Here is a 23,523-nt window from a genome sequence, read left to right on the forward strand (position 1 = left end):
TTAGAAATACTAATGACATAAACTTTTTCAAAACAAAAAAAATTACAAATTTGTGTGAGATTATAACAAAGATAAAAAAGACAATATATTTGAAATTATTTTATTAATTATTTTTTGTGACAATAGAGGGAGGCATTGTTTCAGTTATAGAGGAATCAAGTAGTAAAAACAGAAAAAGGAAAGGTTAACCTTAATTTTCTTGAGATTGATGATGAGTTTAATAAGAGATGTTTTAACTTCAACATTTAAATAAGCAGATTGGGGAAGATATTTTTAGTTTACCATAGGATTGATGACACTGAATTAACTCTTTGAATTGCAGACTTTATTTATAGTGGTAAGAAATCAAATTAGTTATTAACAAACAGTTTTGCAAAAACTACAAAAAAACTACCAGAAGTTAAAAGTACTTGTGGAAAATGGTTCCATTCCAAAAGATAGGTTTTGATTGTAATTGAATGAGTATATATACTAAAATATCTCAAATACACATAGTTAATAAACTAACCATAAGTTAGCAAGGCATTTATCCAAATGTTTAACATGTAACTAAAGCTGTCTGATCATTGTATTGAAATACAAAGTATGATAAATATTACTTTCAAAAAGAAGGGATAAAAGTGTAAGTAACATTGAATTCAAATACTAAAGCAGTACATTAGATTTATATTAGTATATTATTTGAGTAAATCCTCAGTACATGCCGGTCTATAGCATCTTGGTGTTGTATACTCAACAAACTTCAAATCATGTTCTGTCTGAAGTTTTACTTGTCTGTTTTTGTTTTACATATAAGGAAGAGGATTAGGGCCTCTGAAAACAAAATTATATATTTTTTATTATTCCGAAAAAAAAGTCAGAATTCTGAGAATTTAGAATTCTGACTTTAATCCACTGGAAAAAATAAGGTCCAATATATTATTGTTATTATGAAAAAAAAGTCAGAATTCTGACTTTAATCTCAGAATTCTGTTTTTAATCTCATCATTCTGACTTTAATCACAGCATTCTGACTTTAATCTGAGAATTCTGTATTTAATCTCATCATTCTGACTTTAATCTCAGAATTCTGACTTTTTTCTCAGAATAGAATCCTAAAAAAATATATATTGGACCTTAATTTATTTTTCAGTGGCCCTTATACTCAGTCTTCCGTATACACAATTGACGTTTTGTGAAGCTATTTTTTCGCGTAAAGTCCACCTAAACCAACGACAGACCATTGTCCCGGTCTGGTCCCGGTCCCGGTCTGTCCAGTGGTCTGGATCGAGAGCGGAGGGCGGGGTCAGTTCTTGGTCGAGGAGGGGCGTCGTTGACTGAGAAGGCACGAGCGGGGCAAGAGTTGCCGTGGCAACCGTACCCTAACGTAACGTAACGTCCGTTGATTTAAACCCTCACAGCGGTCCTTCTTTAGGATTCAATGGACGGAATGTAACATTATAGAAAAACTAATTTACTGGTTAAAGACAGGAAGAAAAAGAAGCACCACTCTCTTTCATAGAAAGAAGATGGAGTTCGAGACCACGGAGACTGTTCGCTCGACACCGAGTCGCCATGAGAAAAGTTTGGGGCTCCTGACGATGAAGTTTGTCAGCCTGCTCCAAGAAGCGAAAGACGGAGTCCTGGATCTAAAAGTGGTCAGTGAAACGACGTGGACCGGCTCCGTGCTGCTTTGTGTGGGGTCGTTCTTTACGGGTGTAATTCATCGGTGTTCCTCCAGAAAGTGAACAAAGGGCTGTCAGGGAGACAGTCAGGTGCATTGATTTCCTCAACAGGTGGACTAGCTGGCCGCCATTACCCCCCCAGGTCTCGTCGTTTTGAGGGTTCAGAAACTGTCACTGGATAAATAGCTGTACTAGTTGTCAGAGTTTAATGTAGCTTACAGGTAATATGTTGAATAAGTTAAAGTTAGCAAAGGGATGCAAGGGTTTCTCACATTTTAATTATTCTGTTTATCTATCTGCTTTATATGTGGATGCAGGGTAAACCTAAAAAACAACCCTGAAGTGTTGAGACCCTATTTAACACTGTTAAGATTGAATGTATTTAGCAGATATAACGGAGCCTATTAGAAAGTAATTAATAAAGGGGCATTTGCCCTAATTAAATCAAAGTTCATTAAATTGCTAAATCCCATGAAACCCATTTAAATGACATGGAGATCCCCAGAGGTCACGTGGGGAACCACAACATTTATTTATATCTTTGATCACAGCTTCCCACCAGTGTGGAAACTCCTTCCTGATCCCTGGGGCTCAGTTTCACATTTACTTAGTCAGCACTTACATATCTCAATCAAAACATTTATTATGCTTTATTTATTTATTATTTATTTATTTTTGTTTATACAGCAGATTGAATTAAAACAATGTTCTACAAAAAAAAGTAAAATGGAAAGGCGAGGAGGTATATCCAAATAATATATATTAATGTAGAATACAATTTTATGGAGGAGACATTTAAATACCCATCAGATTTTTTCATGGACCTTCACAAGTGTTGTGATGCTTCTTAAATCTTCTTAGTAATCCCTCTGTCTTCTGGTGTCAGTTCTCATATTTGAGTATATACATGTATTAAATCATGTCACTCATATCTTAAAGGTTTTCTGCTGCTGGTCTGACAAAACATGAAATGTGTAGATGTTGCTTGGGAGACTTGGATGATTTTGTCTGTTTTCTGATGTTATGTGGAACAAAGAATTGAAAAGATGACAGAAATGTTGACAATAAAATTGATGTAGGTTTCAGTATATGTTAGCCTTTGAAAGTTTACTCCCTACTGTTTCTCTAATTACTAAGATGTTCTTATAACTTTCTGTGAGCAGCTACTAAGCTTAAGAAAACACTGAGTAAATGTTGATTAAAAAAAAACCAACAACCTTCCCCTCAATCATTACATTTACAGGCTACCCTGGTGTCTTTGCCAGACCTACCTGAATTGTCTCCCACAAATGTCCCTTTTCTTTCATCTCACTGATAAGTAGTTTTCCCTCTCTTCTTGCGCGCCAAAGCTGGGTAATGTTTACACAGCAGGTTTCTTACACCCTTTCCCCCCCCCCCTCCCTCCTCTGCTATTGTATAACTGTCCTCTTCTGCCAACAGGCTTAATTTGCCAGATCCCTCATTTGTAGGACTTATTTGAGTCTCTTGTTTGGCCACCTCAAGCCATGTTTGCAGAAACTGATAGAAATTCAAAGTTTCCTGTTAGAAATTAAGCATCTTGTCAACGGGGGCTTATATTAAGCTGTCACTGAGTGGAAATGTTCATCTGAATTAACAGGCTGCAGACAGTTTGGCAGTGAAGCAGAAGAGGAGGATCTACGACATCACCAACGTGCTGGAAGGAGTGGGGTTGATAGAAAAGAAAAACAAGAACATAATCCAGTGGAGGTTTGAAAAACTATTTTCATACTTCAGAGTCAGTGAACGGTTTTCATCCTCTCTAACATTTTTTAATACGCTTGAACTTTGAAATGCTGAATGATGGAGATAAGAAAAATCACAGGGCATCAGCTTTTTCACTGCAGATAAATAGAAACATCCTTTATTCCTTTATTCAGATCCCCATTAGCTGCCACTAACGCAGCAGCTGCTCTTCCTGGGGTCCACATAAAACAAACATAACATACAAAATATACATGAAATACAAAACTGAAAATGCAACAAACATGAAACTCAAGAACAGAAAAATGCTACAAACAGAGATTACAACAATTGAATATACTACAAATGTAAGATACAACAACTGAAAATGCTACAAACACAAGATAGAAAAACTGAAAACTGAAAATGCTACAAACATCCTTTTTCCCTTTTTGCTCAACAGGCAAACCACCATTATAGCATTTACACCTCACGCTTTCTCCTTTCATGTTACCTTCTTCTGGATCCAGAGGAGAAAACCCAGAAAGCCAAACTCATGAGGTGCTGGAGCAGGTGAAGCTTTTGAAGGCCCAAATCTCTGAACTGGAGGCCCAAGAGAAAGAACTGGACAACCAGAAGGCAAGGCTGGAGGAGAACATCAAGCATTTCAACAGTGACTCCATCACCAGCACATATCCTTTTTAAGACATCTGGAAACAAACGGAGGATTTTAGATTTACTTTTTTATCTTACCCTTTTCTTTGAATTCTAGTGCTGTAATTTGAGGCATGTTAATCCCCATCCCTCCAAAAAGTAACCTGTTGTTTGACTTAATATTCAGTGCTTCAAACGTTTCCTTCTGAGACTTCATGTTAGATGTAATTCAAGCAAAATGCTTCTTGGTGTGAAGTGGATTTTACTCTGTCCATAGTTTGTAATGCTAGCCCTCTTGGCACCTCATTCATTCATTACAATGGTAGAAAAAAGTCCTTACCTGATCCCTTTTGACAGTCTTTGAGAGAGAAACCCTATAGGAGAGCAAGAGGATTATAGATTTAATTGCTATTGTGAAGCTTCATTGTTAAACCCAGCCAGGCTAATCCTGACTCTCACAATACTCAACGTCTTGTTTGTCCACTTTATTGTCTCCATTTCACTCCCATTTTAACTCCCTCTGTTTCCTTAACACTCCCCCACTTATAAATTTGTGACACATGAGGACATCTGCAGCGCCTTCAGTGGAGATACTCTTCTCACTGTTGTGGCTCCTGCTGGGACTCAGCTGGAGGTGCCACTGCCTGAAATGGTGAGTCACATTTTACAGCTTTTCTTACTAATTGTGTTACCTTTACTCGTTCTGTACAGGCTGTTGGGAATGTGCACAGGTCAGGGGTGGGCATTTCTGTGCTGAATTTGCATGCTCTTCCCCATCTTTGAACAGGTGTCCAAGTCCATCAAATTATTCTGATGACAATTATAATACTTAGATCAGGTGATTTGTAGTTTCACAGAGGGTATGGATTGATGTCTCTGAACCCATAATGTTTATATCAACTGATGAAAGCATTGCAAAGTAACAATGAGGAAGAGAGGTCTCCTGCTAACTCCAAATTCAGCTCATTAATGCCTCCTTTAGAATTTTTCAGAGACTGTACTTATACCAATCTACTTTTATAGCTTAGATTCATTCATAAACATGTCAGACTAAATGACATTTCTCCTTGAAGATATTCAACGTGCAGCCACTAGAGGGCAGCAGAAACACTATGTGTACTAACACAGTGATACCAGACCTGCTTAAACCATGTTTCTGGTCTCCAGCAACTCCTATGGCAAATAATGAGCTCCCTTACTGCATAATACTCCACTGTGTTGGTCATCTAGAGTCTGTTGACCACGTAGGCTTTCAGAGCAGTTCATAAGCTTGTAATGCTGAAATGCTCCTTAATGCTTGGTAAATAAGTAAGATGATTTGATTGCTTTATATGCTCTTCATACAAATGATCTCTTCCCAGGACCCCTCATGTGATCCATTGTACATAAAAAAATATGAATCACCAGCTGATAATTTGATACTAAACTTATCCCCTCTCTGCTGTTCCTTAGGGCCAGAGTGGTCAGAAGAAGTACCAGGTGAACCTTCGCAGCCACTCGGCCCCCATTCAGGTCATGCTCATCAACAAGGATTCAGACTCGACAGTACCTGTGGTTTTCTCTATCCCGCCCACTGACGACATCTGTCCAATGCCAACTCCACCCAGCACCCCTGCCAGCCTGCAGAGGTTCCCTCTCTCCTCATCCCAGTACTCCACCTCTTCTTACTGCAGCCAGGACTCTCTCTGCTCAGACCACCAGGTGGTGCTGCCAGAACACGATGAACTGCTGCCGCCATCACCCAGTCCTCCTGATGTCCAGATGGTAAGGACTCTGTGATTTTTGTTCCTCCAGAAAGTGCTTTGATGGAACTGTATTACTCACAAATTATCAGACCAATGCCAGGCTGTGACCTCTGGAGTTTTTAAACTCTAACTAATTGAAACTGGGTTTGATCATATACGAAAATATTAATTCTGCTCAAACATGCACACACTACTGAATATAACAGTTATGGTTTAGTCACCCTACAGGGTGTGATTTAGACTGTCATGTGTGCCAAAAGGAGCAATGATTCGCCTCGTAAGATCTCATATGATCTCAATTAATCTCATCAACATGCAGATGGAGTAATCATGAGCTTTAAGAGCATAAAAAGAAGCAGAAGATGAAACAAGTCTAAAAAAGAACATTGTACATTCTATTGAAAGAACTGTAGCTGAGATCTTAACTTAGTTGTTATTCAGCAGTAGCTTGCTGGCTTTCATTCTGATGTATTTTCTTTGACATTGAAATGTTCAAAATTACTGGAACGGCCATGCAAGCTGCTTGGGAGATTTAATGTTAGACTTCTCCCATTAGCAGATAGGCAAGGCTGAACATCAATATCGACAAAGATCCCAAAAAAGATTCACAATCTAGTGAAGGGCAAATTAGGTGTAATTTGTACCAGAACTTCTCTAAATAAAACAAATTCTTTTTGAAATACTTTAAAACACTTTATAAAACAGAGGTGGAAAATGACTTATCATAAGAATGGTGAGATTAAAAGATTCAAGTCTGTCACAGCTCCAAAGACTTATAGAAATGAGTTGCCTGATCCAGAAACATAGCCTTGCAATAACCCCAGTGCTCTATCACTTAATGTGGTTTCATTTTTCTTTCTCTAAGTCTCCAAATAAATCCTGCTGAAATAACATCCTCCACCCAATGAGTCAGAGGACCTTGTTTCCTCTTGTAGTTGACATTTGTTAAACCAAGAGTTGAGAGTCCATGCTGAAATTTTACTGAAGTGAGTGCAGAGACAGAGTACAGAAAATCTCACTTTGGCTCTAAAGACATTCTCCATCAAAATAAGCCTGCTACATGTACCGACTCTGTTACTGAAACTTAGAGGTGTTTGTGGTTTGTGGTGCTTCAAAGGTACCTCCAAAAAATTGCATTTCAGGCTGATCCAGTAACCCTGAACTGGAAAGAAGGACATTAGACTTGAGAGCAAATAGTAAAGAGAACAAAAAGCCTGCAATTACGCAACCAATCATGCAGACATAGTTGACTATTTCTCTGAAAAGTTTGCTGTTTGGCATCTGACTAAGACATGTCAGATGTCAGCCTTTCCTGGCATTTCAGAGGTTTCAAAGAACTCCCTGCTCACGTCAAAAACACCATGTGATTAAAATGTTGCTGCAACGAAATGAAAGTCCCATGTAGTCCTATTAACTATCTCCAGAGTTAAATTTCATAGCTCTTTGTAAGATAGGCCATAGGCCAGGGGTTCCCACACTTTTCAGCCCGTGATCCCCAAAATATAGGTGCCAAAGACTCGCAACCCCCACTGTCCCTCAAAGTGATTTAATGTGGCTTCATTTAGCTGGTCTGCAGAAAATTTGCCTACCTGCATGAGCATGTGGCTGTGTTTCCTGCTCCTTTATGAATTAATCTACTGCTACTGATGCTTTTGATAATTAACTGCTCACTAACCCTAAACTTAGAAGTCATCTGACAAAAAGAAAGGCAGAAAACTCATTACATTTTCTATTTCCAGGGTTTTATTTTAAATTTAGCTACAATTTTTGTTGATATTTTTACTATAATGGGTAAAATGTACTATTTTTAGATAACTGTAAAAGGAAACATTTTAGAAGACATCTCACGACCCCCCATTTATGTCTCGCGACCCCCCAGGGGGTCCCGACCAAGTGTGCAGCTTGCTCGGCTGGAGGTGAGCTTCCACCAAAACTCCTCCCCCTGGTGGCTGGCTGCAGTATAGGTCAAAAACTCTGTCTCCCCCATTCATTTGAATGGGGCTGCAGTCACACTTTAAAAAATAAATACAGGTCGCACGAATGTTTCTCACATCCGTATGCTGTGGTGATATGTAGTTATTATCTGACTGTTTTGTGTCGAAGGCCTCTTTTTTCTGAAAAGTTTCTTTTTCGTTAGTTGTTAGAGGTTAAAAAACGGGGTTTTACATCCGGGTTTCCTTTGATTGACAGCTGCTGTAGAAGGGATCTCGCGACGCTACGCTGTAGCGTGGCAACACAGAAATTACTGTGGCAACCAAAGAAATTCTCCACAGCGCAGACTCTGGCTGCACAATGGTTGCGCATTGGAACTGTTTTTTTTGGCTTCAAACCGTACAATGGAAAAAGGCGGAGCAACGCTGTCCATTTTATATACAGTCTATGGTCCCGACCCACACTTTGGTAACCCTTGCCATAGGCTACAGCATTGGATAGCTCAAATCTGAAGTATGTAAACAAAGGGCCCTTTCACAGCTGGCACTGTGTTTGATATCACACAGAAGTGCCAGCTGTGAAAGGCTTAAAGCTGGGGTTGTTAATCAGATTTAGATACACTTTTTGTTATACTGGTTAAAATGATCTTTAAGTCCTGATGGCAATCAATACATAATGTGTTCTTAAAAAAGAGTGAAGAAAAGCTGCTATCTACAGCCAGAGTAAACCTGGGAAAACACCAACCAATCAGCCGGCGTCGTTTTGAAGGAGCTCCGAGGGAGGAGGGGAGGGGTTAGACGGAGTCATGAGGAAATGCTACTTTCAAATTCATGCTAGTTTTCCGAGACTACCAACCCCAGCTTTAACTTGTGTGCCCAAGGGAATAATGCATCACATAAAAATAAATAAACAATGAACACAATGAAGATTAATATGTATTGTTATACATCTTGAAAAGTATTCCAACTTTTATGAGAAAGAAAAATGATTTACACAGAGGGTAGTTAAATCCTGACTCGGTGAAAAACCAGAGACTCCTCACATATCTTACACAAAGACGGAGGTGACAATACAATCACTCAATGTGACTGCTGTACAAACACTGAGGCACCAGCTAAATGGAACAACCCCACCATGCTTCTTTGTTTTGGTTTTAGCAAAAGAGTAAACACAAGATCTTTTCACAGTCAGGACAAGTTTTTACAGATCCTCAAAACATGAACTTAATCAAGTCATTATTTCTTTCTCTTTTTACTTTAGACAATCCTAACAAATAACACAATGAAGCATTGCAGTTTGTTATTCACTCTTTTACACTTTAATAGATACTGTTGGAGAGACTTCATGGATTCATATCTCGCATGACACCCTGCATTGGTTTTGCAACCCAGACATAAGCAGTGTTCGCGTCTATTGCCACATCGGGTCATGGGAGCCGACTAGATATTGAATTCTGATAACATGTGTGAGAGTCTTCTGGTATTCTTGGCAAACGCACCGCTTCCTTATCCGGATCTGGTTGTGAGAAAGGATGAGTCACTTTTATTCTAAGTGTGTCAGCACAGACAAAACAGTCAATGTGAAACCCAGTCTGATGATCTGCCAGAACAAAATGAGGAATTAATGCAGAAGCAGCAAGGTGAAAATATACTGATGGTTAATCACTGTTCTACATCACAGTATTGGAAAAGTGTTAATGCTAAGCCCGGTGGTAGCCTCATTATGAGAGGAATTAAATAAGAGTTTCTAGCAATCTAATCGCCCTCCCTCCCTGGAAGGATGAAGGTAACAATGTTTCCGAAGTTTTGTTGATCTTGGAAAAATCTGGACTCCATGGGAACAAACCTGTTCATTTAATAAGCAGCTAGGGCTCTGCAAATGCAAAATTAATTAAGTGCACAAAAGGCTGGAGGCTTAAGTAGACATTACCCAGACAATGACCAACAGATCATCACGATACTGATGTAAAAATGTAAAAAATATATAAGGATGATGATTTGCAGTTAAAGCTTCAGTGAGGAACTGGAGGCTTGCAATGATTTTGGCGCCCCCTGTAGATGAAGTTGTACCTTTTGTATCTCTTCCTGATATGATCCTCTACTTGTGCTAGTAGTGTTATTATGTAAAATCTCATTCTACTGTTTCTTTAACAGACAGCAGGATCACTCATTTTACTTACTATGGAAAATGTAAATGTGTGCTGCCCACTGGCAGCGGTTATTTTCATTAGAAACAACAAATAGGGAAATAATCAATCCTGTCACCAATGGTCTTGTTAGCTTTTGTAGGTCATCAGAATCAATTTCAGTCTGTAATCAGTTATAACACTTCTCACTGGAGCTTTAATGTTAAAAACGTCCCTTTGGGTTATTATTAATATTATATATTATTGTTAATAATAATAATGTTGTTTTTTAAGTTATATTTTCAGGGATTTTGCACCTTTATTTTACAGAGGATAGGACAGTGGGCTGTGAAGGTGACTGTGAGAGAGTAGGGGAATGACATGCGTGAAAGGGGCCGTAGGCTGGATTTGAACTCAGGCTGCATGCTATATAGGCACGCAACTTAACCACTGGGCTAAATCCGCACCCCTGTTGTTGATTTTATAAGTTGTTTTCATTGTATCATTTTGTTGATATGGTAAGGTTTGATATTTTGAATACATTTTGATCTTATGTCGTCGCCCTCACCACTCAGCACCAGAATTACTAGTTGGTTTACCAAATGATTGATTATTTCTTCATGTAGGCCTGAAATGCCGGTCATTTGTCGTGTCTAAGGGTAGCCACTCGCCACAAGGTGGGTTCTACCTACAGTTAATGCCAGAATGTACAGTCATGGCCAAAAGTTTTGAGAATGACACAAATATTACATTTTCACAAAGTCTGCTGCTTCAGGGTTTTTAGGTGTTTTTGTCAGATGTTTCTATGGTATAATGAAATACAAATAGAAGCATTCATAAGTATCAAAAGCTTTTATTGAGAATTACACAGAATTCATGCAATAAGTCAATATTTGCAGTGTTGACCCTTCTTTTTCAGGACCTCTGCCATTCTCCCTGGCATGCTGTCAATCAACTTCTGGACCAATCCTGACTGATGGCAGTCCATTCTTGCATAATCAATGCTTGGAGTTTGTCAGAATTTGTGGGTTTTTGATTGTCCACCCGCCTCTTGAGGATTGACCACAAGTTCTCAATGGGATTAAGATCTGGGGAGTTTCCTGGCCAAGGGCCCAAAATCTTAATGTTTTGTTCCCCGAGCCATTTTGTTATGACTTTTGCTTTATGGCAAGGTGCTCCATCATGCTGGAAAAAGGCATTCTTCATCACCAAACTGCCCTTGGATGGTTGGGGAGAAGTTGCTCTCGGAGGACGTTCTGGTACCATTCTTATTCATGGCTGTGTTTTTAGGCAAGATTGTGAGAGAGCCCACTCCCTTGACCGAAAAGCAACCCCACACATGAATGGTCTCAGGATGCTTCACTGTTGGCAAGAGGACAGGACTGATGGTAGCGCTCACCTCGTCTTCTCCGAACAAGCCTTCCTCCAGATGCCCAAACAATCGGAAAGGGGATTCACCAGAGAAAAGGACTTACCCCCAGTCCTCAGCAGTCCAGTCCCTGTACCTTCTGCAGAATATCAGTCTGTCCCTGATGTTTTTACTGGAGAGAAGTGGCTTCTTTGCTGCCCTCCTTGACACCAGCCTTCCTCCAAAAGTCTTCGCCTCACTGTGCGTGCAGATGCACTCATACCTGCCCGCTGCCATTCCTGAGCAAGCTCTGCACTGGTGGCGGCCCGATCCCGCAGCTGTAACACCTTCAGGAGACGGTCCTGGTGCTTGCTGGACTTTCTTGGGCGCCTGGAGCCTGTTTGGCAACAATTGAACCTCTCTCCTTGAAGTTCTTGATAATTGGATAGACGGTTGACTGAGGTGCAATCTTACTCGCTGCTATAAACTTCCCTGTTAGGCCCTTTTTGTGCAATGCAATGATGGCTGCACGTGTTTCCTTGCAGGTAACCATGGCTAACAGATGAGGAACAATGGTGTCATGCACCATCTTCCTTTTAAAGTGTCCAGTCACTCAATCATGACAGATTGATCGCCAGCCTTGTCCTCATCAACACCCACACCTGTGTTAATGTGTGTGACACCTGTGGGTCATTGAAATGATGTTAGCTGGTCCTTTTGTGGCAGGGCTGAAATGCAGTGGAAATGTGTTTTTGGTGATAAAGTTCATTTTCAAGCAAAGAGGGACTTTGCAATTAATTGCAGTTGAGCTGATCACTCTCATAACATTCTGGAGTATATGCAAATTGCCATTATAAAAACTGAAACAGCAGACTTTGTGAAAATGAATAGTTGTGTCATTCTCAAAACTTTTGGCCATGACTGTATAATGCTCTGCTATCCTAATGTTAACGAGCACAGATGGCAGATGACATCTCGTAGCGTGGTGTGGTTTGGCAGCTTTTTGATTTATAAAATGGAGATAAAGTTGTATAACCACGTGACTGGAGCACTTGGTAACCAGCACAGGTATGTGATATTCACCTTCAAGGACCGAAGGCTGGTGGTGCTAGCTCTCTAATGTTAGCTGCCCGGGGTAAAACTATTTCCCTGTTTACTCACAGTCTCTATGATCCTGTGTTAGCTGTTTAAAACCAATTTGTGCCTGATTTGACTGTTTTCTTACCTTTACACTAAGCCATAAAAAAAAAACTAGGAAATCCGTTGCTTCTGAATATCTCTGCATAATATGAGAAGATAAGTGTGCAGTGAATTTTGCTGTTTGTAGCAGACTCTGATCATACAGAAGTTGCCAGTGTACTTTTGTTGAGTGCAAGTTAAGTCAGCTGACCTATGAGTTTGTCTCTCCCAGTGCATCACATCCTCTTCTTTATAATCCTGTGTTGAGATAATTAAATTCTGTAATGCTGCCCGTTGTATTTCCTAAAAGGGGTTTTACAGTAAAGTTAAGTGCTCTCAATGAACTCCCATGCTCCCTGCAGAGTGTCACAGTCAGTCAGCAGCAGTGTTGGAGCAGCAGCAATGGACCTGGTGGACCCAGATTTCCAGTCTGTGCTGGAAGTGAGCAGCCTGCTAAAGCTTAATGCTACTGGAGACCACATGAAGGACGACAGAGAGGGTAAGACAGTTGCTGGATAATAAATGATGTTTTTTTATGCTACTGAATATATCTCTCTGGTTATGAATTAATATTGCATAAGCTATATCAGTGAATGTTTCTCTTTACTGTGGAATATAAACATTTAACATTTTCTTCTAGAAGCAGTTGACCTGATTGATGAACTAATGTCTGATGGTAAGCATCTCAAGCTTCTTTCACAGTAAGCTTTACATTTTAAATATTTGAAGATACATATCATGATCATCAGTATAACCAAAGTCAGTATTACATCTGATCAGTTTGTGACCTCTGATGAGAAACTTGACCAGTTCCTTTCTGTCTTTGTCTGAAATATGTTATCAAGGCGTTTTTTTAATATTCTATTGTATCATTGCACCTGTCTCCTTGCACAGGTATGTACTACAGCTTCAACCTGGATGACAACGAGGGAGTGTGCGACCTTTTTGACGTGCAGATCCTCGATTACTGATGTCAAACAGCACCTCAGCTGTATGCTAATACAAACTTGCGGAGCTTAAAACAAAACCCTCCCCATTTTTGTTACAATTTCACAACTTATAAGTTATACATACGATTTCATTCCAAAAATACCATGAACCCACATAAGACATCTTAACTGTATGCCAGAGATTGTCATTTTTCTGCACTGGACTTTTACCCTCAGCCAATACAGAGCAAAGTGCCTAATATGTGAATATAGAGATATTCATGCAGCCAAGATCCCTATTTTTATGGTTCACCGAGCAAATATCCACAGTATTCCAGAGAAGTATGCCAGAAAAAAAATACTCCTCCAGCCTTCTGCCTGCACATATATTTCTATTTTTGTATCAACTAATTGAAAGCCTGAGACTTGAACTGCGTTGCTCTCTGTACTTAACAGATTGAGATTGTTGTGCTTTAGTTAATATTACCTGCAGTTTGTGACAAGTACAAGGCTGTGTCCACACAATATGTCACTTTCTTTACATGGACAGTTCAAAAACATAACCGATTCTATAGTTTATATTTTATTTAAAAAATAAAATAAAAGGGTATTGTATTTAAAAGTGAATATTTAGATTTGTTTTTTAACCTTGTTTTGCTGGGAAATGCCAGAACGTTTTCTTTCTAAATTATTGTGGCACTGCCATTTTTGGCATTTTGAGTTTTTGTTTAAAGATGTATATCTTTTGATAACAGTTATACTGTATCTTTGGATAAGAAATATTTTTTAACTTAAAGAAAAATAATCTTGGTTATAGTTTGTTTAACTGAAGCTGGTTGACTGCCTTAAGTTATAATTAAAGAAATAAATTAGCCATATTTCTGATCTAAAATGTCAAATGTTAAGAGCCATGAATGGCCTGTTTGTGTATTTATACTGTTCTTTTTTTTGTCACAATAAGTTGTGTTTTTTCATTACATTTTGTTTATTTGCAAATTTCTTGAGATTTTTCAATAAAAGATTGACTGTTGTTGTGACAAATAATCATATTTAAAAAATATATTTAAATTACATGAGAACAGTTGGAAAAGACTTTAAAGGTGACATATCATGCAAAATCAACTTTTTAATGGTTCTCTACCTGAAATATGTGTCCCTGGCATGTCTACAAATCCCCCGAAAATGAAAAAAATCCATTCTGCCCCTCTTCTGATTTCTCCACCTTTCTGTAAGTGTGTGCTGAAACGAGCCGTTTCAGTTTTCTGTGTTTTTCATACGTCACAACGACATCCGGTCTGTAACGGAAGTCAGAGCTCGGAGCTTGTTCAGCACATAGACTGTATAAAATACAACCTCAACCCCTCCTCCGTTTTTCATTTCCTGCACACATGTGTGCTAATAAGGAGCTTAGGAGGGAGGCATGCTAGTTGTAGGCTGTCCTAATAAATACAAAGGTCGGTTTTACTCCCCACATCTGCAGATTTGAAGATCTAGTGGATGATTTTTATTTTTCATGGAAAAGTGCTAGCGCTAGTTAGCATAGCCATATGTCCGTCGCTGTGTACCAAGACACACGTCGACATACTGACAAATAAAACAACAAGAAACACTAAATATGTGACCAATCGTTCAGAAAGGTCCTGCTGCAGACGCCTCTCTGTCAGGATCAGATTCTGGATCAAATTCAGAGGGTTGAAGTAACGCGGGTCTGTGAGCAGCCGTGTATATTCAGCCAACATGTAAACATTAGATCAACGCGCTGGAGGGCTGAGGCCACATCCATTTTCTGAGGGGGCGTGGTCAGAGAGCTCATTCTCATTTAAAGGCCCAGACACAGAAAACAGCCTGTTCTGAGCAGGGCTGAAAAAGAGGGGTTTACAGGCATACCAAAATCTGATTTCAAAGTGTTTTTTTGAGCATAAACTTTAAAGACATGTTTTGGGGACCTCTTAGACCAATATATTTTGATGAAAAAGAGCGTAATATGTCACCTTTTAAGATGCACTCAGCTTCAATGTCTGTATTTAACTGAAAAAACTTAAAGATTTGTTATGGTTGTGTTAAACCATACAGAAGACTTTGTTAGCTGCATATTATTTTCAAAGTTTGATATCCAAGTTAGAATACCTATTTTCTCTCTGGCTGACTGAAATGCATTGCAAAGTTAGAAATGGAAAACTTCAGTCAAATAGTTTCCACATGAGGCGGCACACGTGCCAGATTCTGACCTGCAGCAGCACATGATAAACCACTTGATTTGAACCAGCTGGGATAGACAAACTTTACTATGAGGACCCTCTTCATATTTTTGTCAGACAGTACTGTTAAAAGCAACCTTGTTGTCATATATATGTTTTAATATGGCAGTGCTGACAGACTCACAAACCCTCCTGGGTCATTAAACACACTTTCACCACTTAGTCCAATAACAACTATGTATGAAGTTGTGCAACATTAGAAATCCTCCTCCTGCTGCTGCCTCAATATTTTCCCCTGAGGCTTTAATAAAAACAGATGATATAGTCAACACTTCTCTAATTTCAGGTTTATGTACTCTAGGCCCATAACCCAACACAACAATGAAGCCACCCTTTAAAATGATTGTGACAACCAACCAATGAACCTTTCCAGACCCTAATATCACTCAAATGGTTGTTCTACTGTCGACATGTTCTCTTAGTATTTTATCAAAACACACTGTGGACAGCTTCAGTCTTGGACTTACGATATGACATCTCAGTGCTGCCATGGACATGGTTGGCAACACATTAGTAGAGGCCTTGAATAGTAGTTTGGACTGTTGTGAACAGTGCATCACCAGTTTAAATCCTGTCAGAAGGAATGGGACTACTTTTGCCCATCATTAATTGGCATGGTGTTCCCCAAGGCGCTGTTCTTAGGCCTCTACTCTTACACAACATAGTTATGGATAAAACATGTGATTCATAAAACAACATCCTAGGGCGACTGTGTCTAAACCAGTTTTGTATATGTTTTTGGGTTAAAAGTCACTTAGCCAAACCAGTCCAGCAATGTTGATGTAGTCATGGACTTGGAACAAAATGTTGTCATCTTCATCAAGAGATACGATTCTAAATCAACCCATAGTAACCTTCAGTTTATTCATAAATGATAAAAGGTTGATTTTCTAATTGAATTGAATAAAACCCCAACGCAATTTTCGTATGTCTGTCTAAAAAGCTCATGAGACAGCTGCAGCTGATTAATTAGGTGTGATCTCCAAGACTAGTGATGTGTCATGATCAAAAGCTGCGGCTCTGACAGCCGATGCTTTATAATGAATCAGAAGAGCCGGCTCGCATCGAGAGAGAGTGTTTTTTCCTTTTGCTGCTTAGCTCTCACAGTGCTCAGCCCCAGCTCTGCTCACAGCAGAACTTTGTTTTGATTGGTCAGCATGTTGGCCATGCGGTCAGTCACGTGAGGATATAGGATACAGGTGATGGAGCGGATCTGTTCCTTCTGAGAGGGTTAGGGTTAGGGTTCTTCTCAAAGACATGGCCAATTCTCACTGAGAAGAGAAATCGGATCACCAGAGTTGGTTCTGGTTCTGTTTGCTTGAGTTTGGTTCTGGTTCTGGTTCTGTTTGTTTGCGTTTGGTTCTGGTTCTGGTTCTGTTTGTTTGCGTTGGTCCTGGTTCTGTTTGCTTGAGTTGGTTCTGGTTCTGTTTGCTTGAGTTTGGTTCTGGTTCTGGTTCTGTTTGCTTGAATTGATTCTAGTTCTGTTTGCTTGAGTTTAGTTCTGGTTCTGTTTGCTTGAGTTTGGTTCTGGTTCTGTTTGCTTGAGTTTGGTTCTGGTTCTGTTTACTTGCGTTTGGTTCTGGTTCTGTTTGCTCGAGTTCGGTTCTGGTTCTGTTTGCTTGAGTTTGGTTCTGGTTCTGTTTGCTTGGGTTGGGGTCTGGTTCAGTTCTGGTTCGGTTCTGGTTGAGTTTGCTTGAGTTTGGTTCTGGTTCTGTTTACTTCAGTTTGGTTCTGGTTCAGTTTGCTTGAGTTTGGTTCAGGTTATGTTTGCTTAAATTTAATTCTGGTTCTAACCCTAATCCTAACCCTAACCCTAATCCTAATCTTAACCCTAACCCTAATCCTAACCCTAACCCTAATCCTAACCCTAATCCTAATCCTAACCCTAACCCTAATCCTAACCCTAACCCTAACCCTAATCCTAACCCTAATCCTAATCCTAACCCTAATCCTAATCCTAACCCTAATCCTAATCCTAACCCTAACCCTAATCCTTATTTCTAACCCTAACCCTAATCCTAATCCTAACCCTAATCCTTATTTCTAACCCTAACCCTAATCCTAATCCTAACCCTAACCCTAATCCTAACCCTTACCCTAACCCTAATCCTAATCTTAACCCTATCCCTAATCCTAATCCTAACCCTAATCCTAACCCTAACCCTAACCCTAATCCTAATCTTAACCCTATCCCTAATCCTAATCCTAACCCTAATCACAACCTCTGGTTCTGTTCTGTGTATATGTTTTCATTTTTTTGTTAAATTGTGCAATAAAAAAGTTTGATTAAAATACCAAACAAAAGTAAGAATGGTTTTGTAACAGAATAAATGCACAAAATTGGGCAATTATAAGGCCTCTCATAAAAACACCGTACGTAAAAGGGTTTTCAACACAAACCATTAGTTTTTGCAAAGTTAAGGTAAAATATACGGCTACAAAAGGTCCTAAATTAAGAGCTGTTCGGGAGTCGAAAGATAGTTGATGGGAAGTTCGGCTCTTTTCAGAGAGCCGGCTCTTTTGACTAAGCTCCCAAAGAAGAGCCGGCTCTCTGAAAAGAGCCGGACTTCCCATCAACTATCCAAGACCAGGAGAACACATAAGTCCACAGTTAGCTCAAACATCACTGAATGGTTAGGGTTTCGTTACAACACATTCAGTGCTTCTCTGTACAGTCTATGATGGTGAAGGACAAGTCTTAATATGTTGTTGAGTTGCCTTGTTTTCAAAAACACTATAAACACAAACGCCTCACCTTTCCTTTTGAACAAGGTAATGTTAAATCCAATTTGCATATTGTAAACAAAAATAACACTGACCTGTCTTTTTTTTTTTTTTTTTTTTTTGAAGAGGTAAAGCATGTGCCCATAGTAGTGTTTTTCAATATGTGCAACTCAGTTTTAAAATATGTCCAGCCCCAAGCTGCACACATTCATTTAAAGAATTTATAAAGAAGTCTTCTTTTGCGATCATTGGTGTTTAAGAAAAAAAATTGTACTGTTTTCATTAACAACTCTGTTGAGCAGCTTTTTCTTTAAACAGACCATAGTCACTTCATGAGAAGTTGTCTCACAGTGGATTATACAAACTTTTCAATGTGCTCAGAGACAAACTGTGCTGTATTTTCAGAGTAAATGTGTCTCAGATGTTTTGAGGAATTTGGAAACAACAAAACTCTGCTTTTCCTCATGAAAAAGAAATATATCTCAGCTGAAGTAAATTACCCACAAGACTCTGGAATTAAAACCACACTCAGACAAGGATTTCCAGTTTGATTGTTTTTGTTTTTTTTGTGTCTAGAGAAAAACAAAATACAATCAGTAACTGGGGCAATGTTAGCAGGTGGAACACAATGAGTCCTCAGTTCACTCAGCAGACAGGCATGTGTAGTCAATCTGGTTTGTGGCCAATGCAGATGTGTTACATCAAGTAAAACATGCTTAACATTTGCAGGTTAGCATAGCCAGAGCTGCATATAGTACCCAGGTTAATTCTCCAGAGCAAGTGTTATTTGCACATGCACAAAACCCTCGGAAAGCACAGATGTTTCAGACTGTTTTTTGACAGACACATGTCAGGGTCATGTCTTACTGCATCAGGATTCTAATTAACATAACTACTGGTTCACCATACATTATCTCTGACTCAAGTCATGGTTCAAAGAGTTTATTGTCATGTAACTGTAAAAAGTCAAGTTAAAATAAAACATCACTTATTAGTATAAAAATTGTAACACTGAAGCAAACCACAAAATGAATATATTCATCCATCACTCATCAGAGAAAAAAAACACATTTGATTTTCATTTTTGTTTGAAGTGTAGGCAGAGACAAGTTTATTATGTTTGACTGACTTTTAATAATTTGGGATATGGAAAACAAAAAGGTCCTGTTTTTGTAGTGGGATTAACACGTCAGTGAAAATCATTTATAAGTTCTTTATTTCCACACGCTGTTGCTGTGATTTATAACATATCTGTCACTATGAAGAACTTTGGGTGACTCATATTGAGAATGTGTTTGTCTCTTGGGATGCACTGTGGGAGTTAAATGACATCTCCAGTCCTTCCTCCACAGCAGGATTTTCCCTCCTTCTCCTCCTCCTCTCCCCAAACTTCTTCACCATTTTCATCATGTGATGTCTGAAGGACAACCCCATGAAGGCGTAGAGGATGGGGTTGAGGCAGCAGTGAGTGAGGGCCAAGCTCTCTGTCACCTGCGCCGCCCGATCCAACACTTTACTCGTCTCGCAGTGTGTTACTAAGACGTAGGCCGAGTCCATTGCTCGATACACCTTCAACACATTATAAGGCAGCTGGGTGACCACAAACACTGCGACAACTATCAGGAGGACATGCAGAGCTTTCCACTTTTTGCCTCTGCTCTCAACAGGGAGGTTCTTCAGTGTCCAGCCCACATTGCAGTAACAGATAACCATGATGACGAGGGGAAGCAGAAACCCGAGCAGAACCTCTACCATCTCCAGGACAGCTTTCAAGCCTCTAGGCATGGATGGAGGGTAGACAGCCAGACACATGCTCCTGCTAGACGCATACCTTACTTCTGAGAGAATCAAGTCAGGAAGACCGAGAAGGAAAGCTGTCGTCCAAACAAGCAAACACACCTTCCAACAGTGTCTCCTGGTGAACGCCTTCCCCAGCAGCCATCTTTGGTCTTTTCCCTGTGCTCTAGCTAAAGCTAAGTAGCGATCCAGGCTAATGCAGACCAGCAGCAGCATGCAGCAGGTGAAGTTGATTGTGTAGCAGGCTGACACGATCTTACACAAGACCTCGCCCAGCTCCCAGCCCCTCGCTGCATCAGCAGCCCAGAAAGGCAGTGTGAAGAGCAGCAGCAGGTCAGCCACGGCCAAGTGAGTCAGGAAGGCGTCCGTCATGGTCTTGAGGCGTTTGTGGTAGGCATAGACCACCACGACTAACGCATTTCCCGCCAGTCCAATAACGAGGCACACAGTGTACATGATGGGGAGGAAGACTGCAGCGAAGGACCGGATGTCCCCCTTCTTACAGAGGGCGGGGTAGTCCTCATAGCTGAAGTTGAAGCTGATGTTCTCATGGTAATCGTAGTCAAACTCCTCAGACACATCCATGCTCATCAGACGAGGCTGTGAGGGAAGACATTTTGAATTAGTCTATCAGCTTGGAAGATCAATTTCTCTGCACAAGCAACATAAAGTCATATAAAGAAACTAAGGACACATAATCATTCAATTCACTGACACTCCAAATTATCTTTAGAGTCACTAATTATTTGCCAAATTTTAGTGAAACGTACGCACACTTCTGTTTCATATACCATTTACTATGATGATGCCAAAATGAAAGTTATCTGTATTTTACAAAATGTACATATGTTTTTCTTTTTTGGATGTGATTTCTTAACAGGCTTATTAAACAGAGGGAGGGGAGGGAATAAGATGTTTCAGAATTTGTTTCAGAATTTATAATCTGATATCTTCTCCTGTCACTCTCCCCTTCCCCTCACTCTATAGGTGACCGTGAGACGTGTAAAAAAACGCTTAAGACCGACTCTAGAGTTGTGTTTGGTTTGTTCTTTCTGGGCTCCTGTAGAAACCTGCCTGGGGAACACAGTGGGCTTCATGGAGGAGGACTCACTTCCTTTACAAATATAAGAGCGAAGGTAAATAAAACACAAATTTCCTACATATCAGGTGATTTTTTTTTTATTACTGGCAACATTTTCATAAAGATAAGTAATATTTCTGCAAATAGATCCCCCTTAAGAATAAGTGCTACTTATCCCCCTATCCATTTGTAAGCGTGTGTATCAGTATCGATAAAATGATAATGTTTAGAATTTGAACAGTTAATAAAATATACCAGAAAATAATGCAGATTTTCACATCATACAATAATTGAAATAACAACTTCAATGTGCCACAAACAAAGTTGAATGAGTAAGAGATTGCATCAAGTAACAGAAGCTGGAGTTAGGAAGTGATTTGAATGGGTGTGGTAACCTAGCTGCCCAAAAATCACGTTTTTCAAGAACTCATTTTGGTAACCACCCTGAGCTCAAGATGACTCACCAAAGTATTTTTAAATGTTACCGGAAGAGAAAGAGAAGATTTTTATACTCAAAAGCTGAACCACTTCTTCATTACTTTTAATAGATTAAAGAGACATTCTAAGAACTTTGAAGGTATTTTCCACATAACTAAATCTTCTAAAATTGGCAGGCCTGCATCAGTAACACCATTAATACTTGAGGTTCATTGGCAGAGTGTCTGGAGTTCCCAAACAGGATGGCAATCTAGTGTAAAGACTCCGCCAGAACCACAGGCAGCTTTAGAGTCAGGATTTAATATTCTCATGACATGAAAGCTCTCTGAAACCAGCTGTCTTTGCTCTACAGCTGAGCTATCCCACTGTGTCACCCCTAATATGAAAGAAAGTGATTAGAATAATTCAAACCTCTGGTTTGGAAAAGATGAAACACTGACATCTGTGAGTGATTATTCAGGGATGATAACATCATTGTTTACTTCTCGATATCATGTCCTGTCCTGACCTGACCTGAACCACTCCTGTCTGTTCGGTCCCTCACTCAAATAAATAATGGGAGTTCAAGTGAAAAGGGCAGCTCTGGTAAGTGCAGATCTTATTAACGATCAGATTCTTTTCCTGGAATTTTCCCACTCCATGAACGAACACACCCAAGATATAGAGTTTAGTTTAAAAAAAAACGTCCCTTACAGATAGACGATCAAAGAGGCTGCTGGTTACAGAAACAGTGGACTCTAAAAATATGTCACTGTATTTTGTTGGTTTTTGTTACATCTGATTTACAGTATGATTTTTTTTTTCATACATGCACATATGTTTATCATTTGTTTGTTCACATATGTGTGTATAAATCAGATCAAATGCTAATTTACAGTTAATTTACTCAAAACATTTAGTACAACTTTGAGGTGCCTGTAGTTCAAAACTTTTTACTGCAATGACTAAAATACCTGCAGGTATAAGTTACCTCAGCAACTTAACAATCAGAATTTGTTATACTCCTATACATAGAGAGATACCCACTAATATATGTAGTAAGCAATAAGTCCCATGTATTTGAAAAGCACTGGAAAGCTGTGTTAACATTCTGCCCAGAGTCACGTCTGCAGGCACTCTCTTAATCATGCTGAGCATCAAAGTGTCATGCATTTTTTGCTGCTGTAGCAGGTCATGATGAAGCTGCTTCTGTCTGCTTTATGTCAGCAGTTGTAGACCAACAGTGCAATGTAGATGTTAGCATTAGCTCAATCTTCTTCCATGTCTAAGAACATACATTACTGTATTTAGAGCTTTTAGCATGCCTGCAGACTCTGGAGGAGAGATAACTTATATTCTTTACTTAAGTGCTGATACACTGTCTAAAACTAGTTTGCCACATGTTTCCACCTGTCTCTAAAAACATTAGCTCCCCCATCTCTTTGCTTTAAATTGTAAACAGCACATAGAAGCCATTGTCCGAAACAATCAGATTCAACCACAATACACAATTACAGCTACATGTTAAAGTTAGTTGACCAGTATATGGCTACAAGATTGACTCTAATATGAAAGCCCCAGATATCACTCCAGAGATCAGTATTACCTTCAGTCACAGCTTTTCCTCTGCAGTCAGAAAGTATGGAGTCAGTCTCTTTAAATCAGCTGAGTTTGTAGCAGTCACACACACGCACACACATCCTAAACACTCTTCTGAGAGAGAGAGAACTCAGAACGAGAGAGGAAGAGAGAGAGAGAGAGAGACGAAGAATACCTCAGACTGAGTCAGAGGAAATCCATCAGTGGTTTATTGAGTCAAATACTTTACATTTTAAACAAGTACCGCACATGTTTAAACTGAGAGGAAAACATGTCAGCATCAAACTATATAAACAAGCTGTATTGACAACAAGATGTTTTAAACTGCACAGTGTTAAAAGATCATCAATGTAGAGACTTGTGCGAATAT

At 39.4% G+C, this 23,523-nt stretch overlaps 2 protein-coding genes across 2 annotated transcripts; one reads left to right on the forward strand and one right to left on the reverse strand.

The window, feature by feature from the left end:
- Positions 1-1,323: 1,323 nt before the first annotated feature.
- Positions 1,324-13,904, forward strand: LOC117826785 (transcription factor E2F5-like). The gene is given in 10 exon segments (XM_034703124.1): positions 1,324-1,637; positions 3,283-3,392; positions 3,896-4,057; positions 4,563-4,671; positions 5,472-5,783; position 5,993; positions 12,711-12,746; positions 12,749-12,847; positions 12,989-13,024; positions 13,243-13,904. Coding segments are annotated over 10 exon segments (1,071 nt in total). The 5' UTR covers positions 1,324-1,508; the 3' UTR covers positions 13,320-13,904.
- Positions 13,905-18,856: 4,952 nt separating this feature from the next.
- On the reverse strand, positions 18,857-20,652 carry ackr4a (atypical chemokine receptor 4a). The gene has a single exon (XM_034703123.1). The coding sequence runs from the start codon at positions 20,645-20,647 to the stop codon at positions 19,538-19,540; it is 1,110 nt and encodes a 369-aa protein (XP_034559014.1). The 5' UTR covers positions 20,648-20,652; the 3' UTR covers positions 18,857-19,537.
- Between the last annotated feature and the right edge of the window lie 2,871 nt (positions 20,653-23,523).

This window comes from Notolabrus celidotus, chromosome 15 (assembly GCF_009762535.1).
Source record: "Notolabrus celidotus isolate fNotCel1 chromosome 15, fNotCel1.pri, whole genome shotgun sequence".
In the NCBI taxonomy this organism is placed as follows: Eukaryota; Metazoa; Chordata; class Actinopteri; order Labriformes; family Labridae; genus Notolabrus; species Notolabrus celidotus.